The 8654-nt window shown below is 57.1% G+C and overlaps 1 protein-coding gene across 1 annotated transcript in view; it reads right to left on the bottom strand.

The window, feature by feature from the left end:
* Nucleotides 1-358: 358 nt before the first annotated feature.
* The window catches only part of LOC125449277 (girdin-like), a 68032-nt gene continuing 59736 nt past the window's right edge, over nt 359-8654 (bottom strand). Inside the window, exons 26-28 of the mRNA XM_059641480.1 lie at nt 7243-7503; nt 4593-4676; nt 359-529 (exon numbers count right to left, since the gene is read on the bottom strand). Coding sequence (XP_059497463.1) covers nt 507-529; nt 4593-4676; nt 7243-7503 — 368 coding nt within the window. The 3' untranslated portion in view covers nt 359-506. The remainder of the gene's footprint in view (nt 530-4592; nt 4677-7242; nt 7504-8654) is intronic.

Raw genomic sequence — 8654 nt, 5'->3', positions numbered from 1 at the left:
TCCTCTGCCCCAAACACCCCAGCCCCTCCCAATGATAAATACCCCTTCGCAACCCCTCCCCCCACCGACTGCCCGGAAGATGCACCCCCTGCTATCTCCTGCCCACCCAGCCACCACTTCGCTTTGGCCAGCTGATCGACTGTGGAGTGCGTCACACTCCACCACCCAACCTCTCATTGTCCAACCTTCAGAAGGGTAGATCCATCATCTGTGGCAGGCCCCTACCCCCAGACCCCTTCAGGAGGGCAGTAGCAGGTCACTGTGTCACACTTTCACACCCCAACCATTCCCAAACACCCTCCCCACAACCCACATCCCGTCATAAAACACCGCCCCCCCCCCCCCCCCACTCCCTGGGACGCCGACAGCTTGGAGAGTGGGGAGCAGGGCGGCTATAATCCTGGGAGGTGGCAGTGGATGAGTGGGGAAGTTGCTGTCAGCTGAAGCCAACTCTGAAAGGGTTAAAGGAGCAAGGCCGAGAGCAGGATGGAGAAGTGAGACCCAGCTCAGTGCACGGAGCTTGCAGGACCTGTGGTTAAAAAGTGAGATGTCACTTCAAACACATGAAAACCGCAGGGGGAACGTTCAGCACACACTCACACACACTCTCACACACTCACTCACACTCTCAGACACACACACACACACTCTCAGACTCTCACACACACACACACTCTCACACACTCTCACACACTCACTCAGACACACTCAGACACACTCAGACACACTCAGACACACACACACTCTCACACACTCTCAGACACACACACACACAGACACACACTCTCACACAGACACACACTCTCACACACACACTCACAAACGCACACAAACGCACACATATGCGCACAGACACACACACACAGTAACACACGCACACAGACACTCACACAGACACACAGTGACACACACTCTCACACACACACACGCACACACACAGACACACACACAGACACACACACAGACACACACACACAAACGCACACACAAACGCACACACAAACGCACACACATGCGCACAGACACACACACACGGTAACCACAAGCACACAGTAACACACACAGACACACAGTGACACACACACAGTGACACACACACACAGTGACACACACACACAGAATGACTCAAACAGTCAAATACGCTAACCTCCATGCCCCACCCCTCACCACTGCAAGGCTGCGCATTCACCACAGTATAGAATGGGCCCAGCTATTTGGCTAAGGAAGGCACCGCGAGACAAGTCCAAAGGCTTCAAACCCAGCATTTTAGGTTAGATACAAAATAGCTGCACCCACACTGTCCCCCATCATACACTCCCACAGGAACAGCACGGGGTTAGATACAGAGTAAAGCTCCCTCTACACTGTTCCCCATCAAACACTCCCAGGGACAGGGACAGCATGGGGTTAGATACAGAGTAAAGCTCCCTCTACACTGTCCCCCATCAAACACTCCCAGGACAGGGGCAGCATGGGGTTAGATACAGAGTGAAGCTCCCTCTACACTGTCCCCCATCAAACACTCCCAGGGACAGGGACAGCACAGGGTTAGATACAGAGTAAAGCTCCCTCTACACTGTCCCCCACTACTTGTCTCTCTGTAACCAGACAGCAGCTGTGTGGTGTGGTCAGGCTGTAGCTAAGTTTATTTCGTTCTAAGTTTGGGACTGTAAAGCAGCGTGGGAGGGCTGAGATAACAAGGTGTGGAGCTGGATGGACACAGCAGGCCCAGCAGCATCAGAGGAGCAGGAAAGCTGACGTTTCGGGCCGAGACCCTTGAGCTGGGGGTTGGTTGTGGATCTACATGGAGTGCAAACTGGGTTCTGGTTCCTGAGTGATCGTGTGTGACCAGGATCTAGGTTTCCAAGGGAGGCCATACTGTTTTTTAAGAACAGAAAACAAGTGAGGGAAGTCCCAGGGACAGGATGGGGAGCTGTGTGGTCAATTACTTCCTCCTTAACCCTGATCACCCAGCACAGCTCAGGGGAGATCACAGCAATGGGTACTGTGCTCAGAGAGAGTTCATAACTCCACTGAGGATACAGCACCGCAGGATCAGTGAGAGGGAGGGATAAAGAGGGCAGGAGCAGAGATTCACAGGGAGGGAGAGACAGCCCAGAGACTGAGAGAGAAATCTCACACAGAGATAGAGATAGAGAGTGACAGACCCCAGAGACAGAGAGAGAGAGAGAGAGCCCAGAGACTGAGAGAGAGATCTCACACAGAGATAGAGATAGAGTGACAGACCCCAGAGACAGAGAGAGAGAGAGAGAGAGAGATCATAGAAAGGGAGAGACAGAGAGCCCAGAGACAGAGCAGAGAGAGAAAGAGAGTCCAGAGAAAGAGAGACAGAAAGAGCCCAGTAAAGGAGGCAGCCGAGAAGCAGAGAGAGAGAGAAAGCAAGAGACACAGGGAGAGACAACAGAGAGGCAAACCGCTCAGAGAAAGGCAGACAGAGAGAGATGGAGACGAAGAGACAGAGAAGATGCAGAGATAAACAAGGACAGAGAAGATCAGAGAGAAGGTCACAGAGACAGAGCGAGAAAGAGAAAGGGAAGAGAGTCTCAGACACTGAGAGAAAGACAGATATACAGTACGTAGGGCAGAGAGGCCAAAGTATCAGGGGAGGGAATCAGATTGGGAGGGTGTGGGAGAGGGGGAGAGGCAGGAAGAGAGCCAGGGAGGGTGCGGGAGAGGGGGAGAGGCAGGAAGAGAGCCAGGGAGGGTGCGGGAGAGGGGGAGAGGCAGGAAGAGAGCCAGGGAGGGTGCGGGAGAGGGGGAGAGGCAGGAAGAGAGCCAGGGAGGGTGCGGGAGAGGGGGAGAGGCAGGAAGAGAGCCAGGGAGGGTGCGGGAGAGGGGGAGAGGCAGGAAGAGAGCCAGGGAGGGTGCGGGAGAGGGGGAGAGGCAGGAAGAGAGCCAGGGAGGGTGCGGGAGAGTGGGAGAGGCAGGAAGAGAGCCAGGGAGGGTGCGGGAGAGGGGGAGAGGCAGGAAGAGAGCCAGGGAGGGTGCGGGAGAGGGGGAGAGGCAGGAAGAGAGCCAGGGAGGGTGCGGGAGAGGGGGAGAGGCAGGAAGAGAGCCAGGAGGGTGCGGGAGAGGGGGAGAGGCAGGAAGAGAGCCAGGGAGGGTGCGGGAGAGGGGGAGAGACAGGAAGAGAGGCAGGGAGGGTGCGGGAGAGGGGCAGAGGCAGGAAGAGAGCCGGGGGGGGGGGTGTGGGAGAGGGGGAGAGGCAGGAAGAGAGCCGGGCAGGATGCGGGGGAGGGGGAGAGACAGGAAGAGAGCCAGGGAGGGTGCGGGAGAGGGGGAGAGACAGGAAGAGAGCCGGGGGGGGGGGGTGCGGGGGAGGGGGAGAGACAGGAAGAGAGCCAGGGAGGGTGCGGGAGAGGGGGAGAGGCAGGAAGAGAGCCGGGCAGGGTGCGGGGGAGGGGGAGAGACAGGAAGAGAGCCCGGGGGGGGGAGTTGTGGGAGAGGGGGAGAGGCAGGAAGAGAGCCAGGCAGGGTGCGGGGGAGGGGAGAGACAGGAAGAGAGCCGGGGGGGCGGGGTGTGGGAGAGGGGGAGAGGCAGGAAGAGAGCCGGGGGAGGGGTGTGGGAGAGGGGGAGAGACAGGAAGAGAGCCAGGGAGGGTGCGGGAGAGGGGGAGAGGCAGGAAGAGAGCCAGGCAAGGGTGCGGGGGAGGGGGAGAGACAGGAAGAGAGCCAGGGAGGGTGTGGGAGAGGGGGAGAGACAGGAAGAGAGCCAGGGAGGGTGCGGGAGAGGGGGAGAGGCAGGAAGAGAGCCAGGGAGGGTGCGGGAGAGGGGGAGAGACAGGAAGAGAGCCAGGGAGGGTGCGGGAGAGGGGGAGAGGCAGGAAGAGAGCCGGGCAGGATGCGGGGGAGGGGGAGAGACAGGAAGAGAGCCAGGGAGGGTGCGGGAGAGGGGGAGAGACAGGAAGAGAGCCGGGGGGGGGTGCGGGGGAGGGGGAGAGACAGGAAGAGAGCAGGGAGGGTGCGGGAGAGGGGGAGAGACAGGAAGAGAGCCAGGGAGGGTGCGGGAGAGGGGGAGAGGCAGGAAGAGAGCCAGGGAGGGTGCAGGAGAGGGGGAGAGGCAGGAAGAGAGCCAGGGAGGGTGCGGGAGAGGGGGAGAGACAGGAAGAGAGCCAGGGAGGGGTGCGGGAGAGGGGGAGAGGCAGGAAGAGAGCCGGGGGGGGGGGGCGGGGGCTGCGGGAGAGGGGCAGGCATGGGAGCAAGTTCGAGAAAGACAGGGTAGAAAGTGGGAGTGGGGGAGCAAGAAGAGGGGGAAGAGAAGGACGGAGTGACAGGGGAGGGCGGGGAGGAGGAATGTTTATTCCAAAACGAATCTGCTCAGAGATTCTTCAACCATGGAGCGGCACAGCACCACTAGTGGTAGCACAGTGCAACTACAGCGTGACATGTTTACGCAGTAAGACTCCATTGAAGATGGAGACAGAGACGGGGGGGGAATCATCTGCAGACCTGGGCTCGTGTGTAAATTGGACATGGATTGCACGTGCCTTCTGGAAAACTCCGCCCACCCCCCTCCCCCCCACCCCCGAGTGCCTGATGGGGCAAAGCGACAAAGAGAAAAGGCAGGGAACCTTCGTTTCTGTCATCGGCCGCGTTCCCAGCCTCTCGATGTTTGCTCTGGGAATCTTGGCTCGCCTCGGAATTCTTGGAAGCTTCTGGAAGTCAAAAGGACTGAGCGTTAGTTGACATTTTCCCCACCCCCACCTCTCAATTTGGTCTTGCCCTTAGCAAGACACCAATCCCAGTTCCACATGGAACTGAGGCCATTCAGCACCTTCCTGTGCTCGCTCATCTGTCTCCTACCTTTGACTGAAGGGCCTGGCTCTGGGAGCCTACGCCAAGGGAGACAGCCCTTTGTGGAATACACCTCCTGGGGATGCCAGGATAATTACTGGGGGTGGAGGATGGCAGGAAGGATTGAGGGAGACGGAGCAGGACAGAGCTGCATCACCAGGCCTGGATTGGGGCCTCTCTGAGGCCGGATCCTCTTTGGGAGTTTGGCCAACGGAGGGGGACGTGTCTCGATTTGCACGTGTTCCAATCCAAACTGTTAGGCATCAGAGGCGAAAGGACTTGCTGTAAGATGCGGGCCATTCGGCCCACCTGTTCCACCATTCAATGAGATCGTGGCTGATCTGATCATCCTCGACTCCACTTTCCAGCCTCTTCCCCCCGCAACCCCTGGATTCCTCATGAATAAAAATCCATCTCTCTCGGTCTCGAGCATCCCTAAAAACCCAGCCTTGACAGCCCTCCGCGGCGAAGAGTTGCAATCCTATCTGAGAGATGAAATTCCTCCTCATCCCTGCTTTCCGTGGGCAACCCCTTACGCTGAGACGATGCCCCGCTGGTCTCAGAAAGAGAAACACGGTCTTCCCGCATCTCCCTTCAGATGTCCTCTAAGAATCCCCAGTCCTTCCATCTCAAGGCTGGTAACCCATAGCAACAAGACTGAGGCCTGTGGCCCAGACTTCCTCTGAGAGACCCTCTCGATTCCCCAGCGTCTCCCTTCAGGCCTCCCAGTGGTTTCATTTCACATTGTTTGTGATCATTCGGCCCTTTTGAGTGCATGCCCCCCCCCCCCCCCTCCTTGCGCCAAGGCCCCGCCACCCCCCAACAACATCCACCATGTCTGCCCTCTGTCCCCCTCCCCGACAATAACGTCACATCTCCTGCCCTCGGGTCACGCATACACTCAGGTCAACGCCATCTCCCTAGCCCTGACCTCCTCAAAATCCCTGTCCTCCATACTCCCTGAGAAACTATGGGCGGACCATTCCGTCCTTGACACCTGTTCCACATTCTACGGGATCGCGGCTGTTCCTCAATCTCAACAATATGGTGGAGGTGATTCTGAAGGATAGGATTTGGATGTATTTGGAGAGGTGAGGAATGATTAGGGATAGACAGCATGGTTTTGTGGGAGGGAAATCACCTCTCACAAACTTGATCTGAGTTTTCTGAGTAAGTACGAAGAGGATCGATGAGAGCAGAGCAGTAGATGTTGTTTACCCGGACTTTACTGAAGCTTTTAACAAGGTTCTGCGTGGGAGGTGAATCAGTAATGTTAGCTCACATGGGATTCTGGGAGAGTTTGACAATTAGATACTAAATTGGCTCAAAGAGGAGACTGAGAGTGATGGTGGAGGGTTATTTTTCAGACTGGAGGCCTGTGACCAGCGGTGTGCCACAGGGATTGGTGCTGAGTCCTCTCTTGTTTGTCATTTATATAAACGGTTCCGATGAGAATATAGAAGGCATGGTCAGTAAGTTTCCAGGTGACACCAAGATTGACAATAGACCATAGGTGCAGGAGTAGGCCATTCGGCCCTTCGAGCCAGCTCAACCATTCATTATGATCACGGCTGATCATCCACGATCAGCATCCTGTTCCTGCCTTATCCCCATAACCCTTGATTCCACTATCTTTAATTGGTCGTATAGTGGACGGTGAAGAAGGTTATCTGAGATTACAAAGAGATCTTGATCCGTTGGGTCAATGGGCTGAGGAGCAGCAGATGGAGTTTAATTTGGATAAATGTGAGGTTGCATTTTGGTAAAACAAATAAGGTCAGGATTTATACAAATAATGTTAGGGCCCTGGGCAGTGTGGTGGAACAGAGGGACCTGGGGGTTCAGGTACATAGTTCTTTGGAGTTTGCGTCACAAATAGGCGGAGGGGGTGGGGGTTTAAGAATTCGTTTAGCGCGCTTGCCTTCATTGTTCAGACCTTTGAGTGTAGGAGCTGGGGCGTTATGTTGAGGTTGTACAGGAGATGGGTGAGGCCTCCCCTGGAGCTCTGTGCCCAGTTCTGGTGCGCTGTTATAGAAAGGATATTATGAACCCTAGAGACCCCACTCCTGTCTCTTACCCCGAGGCTTGGTGCCCCCTGGTCCTGGATTCCCCAGGGTAGGGGAAACATATTTCCGACATCGTGTCATTCCAGTCCCGCTACACATTTGTCTGCTTCAATCAGAATTCCACCCCCTCTCATTCTTCCAAACTCTAGAGAATCCAGGCTCAGTCGAACCAATCATTCCTCATGGGACAATCCCAACATCCATGGGCCAAACCCTCTATCTCCTCCCTTAGGTCGGGAGACCGGAGCAAACCCGTCGCTCCAGATGTGTTCGGAACTAGGCCCCTGCAGGAAGGAATTCCCGCGTCTGAACTCAAACAGATCCGAGTGCAAGATCCTGTAAGGAAAGGGGAGTTGATTACCTTTGGAATCCAGTGCGGGATCACTGTCTTGGCTGACAGTGCTACTGCAGCTCGGAGTTGAGTCTGCCTCCTCGTCCTCCTCTTCCTCGCTTTCCGTAGGGAACCAGCCCACCCGACGCTGGCGGAATCTCTGCCGAGGGTTCTCCGAGCTGTAGATCCTGGAGCTCAGCTTCCGGCGGTGTCTCAGCTGGACTTTCCCGTCCACGTAGGAGGCATCGGCCTGCGTGGACCGGGGCTCCCGGCTCAGAGTGTCCGAGGGACCTGGACGTCACCAAACCAGGCAGGATCAGCAAGGCCACTCAGCCTGTCTGTGTCCACCCAACCCCCCCCCCCCCACCACTGAAGGCCCTGACTCTACACCCAACCCCCCCCCACACTGAAGGACCTGTCTCTACACGCAACGCCCCCCCCCCCCACTGAAGGCCCTGTCTCTACACCCAACGCCCCCCCCCCCCCACTGAAGGCCCTATCTCTACACCCAATGCACCCCCCCCCACTGAAGGCCCTGTCTCTACACGCAACCCCCCCACTGAAGGCCCTGTCTCTACACCCAACGCCCCCCCCACTGAAGGCCCTGTCTCTACACCCAAAACCCCCCGCCCCCACCGAAGGCCCTGTCTCTACACCCAACATCCCCCCATTGAAGGCCCTGTCTCTCCACCCAACACCCCCCACTGAAGGCCCTGTCTCTACACCCAATGCCCCCCCCACTGAAGGCCCTGTCTCTACACCCAACCCCCCCCCACTGAAGGCCCTGTCTCTACACCCAACCCCCCCCACACTGAAGGACCTGTCTCTACACCCAACCCCCCCCACACTGAAGGACCTGTCTCTACACCCAACACCCCACAACACTGAAGGCCCTGTCTCTACACCCAACTCCACCCCCCCCCACCGAAGGCCCTGTCTCTATACCCAAGCCCCCCACCGAAGGCCAGGGCCTTCTCTACACCCAACCCCCCTATTGAAGGCCTTGTTTCTAACCCCACGCCAAAGACCCTGTCTCTATCCCCCCAAATCCCCAAGGACCCTGTCTCTATCCCCCCAAATCCCCAAGGACCCTGTCTCTATCCCCCCAAAAATCATGGAAGGCCCTGCCTCTATCCCCAAATCCCCATTGAAGACCTTCTCTCAATCCCCCACGAAACCTTCATTGAAGACTCTGTCTCTATCCCCCAACCAGCCCAAAGGCCCTGTCTCTAGTCCCCAAATCCCCAAGGACCCTGTCTCTATCCGCCACCAAACCCCATTGATGACCCTGTCTCTACCCCGCCAAAACCCCAAAGACCCCCTCTCTAACCCCCACCAAAGACTCTCTCTCTACCCCCCAAACCCCATTGATGACCCTGTCTCTACCCGCTCCTGCAAAACCCCATCGAAGGTCCTGTCTCTATCCCCCCAACCCCCATTAA

The sequence above is a fragment of the Stegostoma tigrinum genome, chromosome 42, assembly GCF_030684315.1.
Source record: "Stegostoma tigrinum isolate sSteTig4 chromosome 42, sSteTig4.hap1, whole genome shotgun sequence".
Classification (NCBI taxonomy): domain Eukaryota; kingdom Metazoa; phylum Chordata; class Chondrichthyes; order Orectolobiformes; family Stegostomatidae; genus Stegostoma; species Stegostoma tigrinum.
The sequence above is the reverse complement of the archived record's forward strand: the minus strand, read 5'-3'. Positions and strand labels throughout refer to the sequence as shown.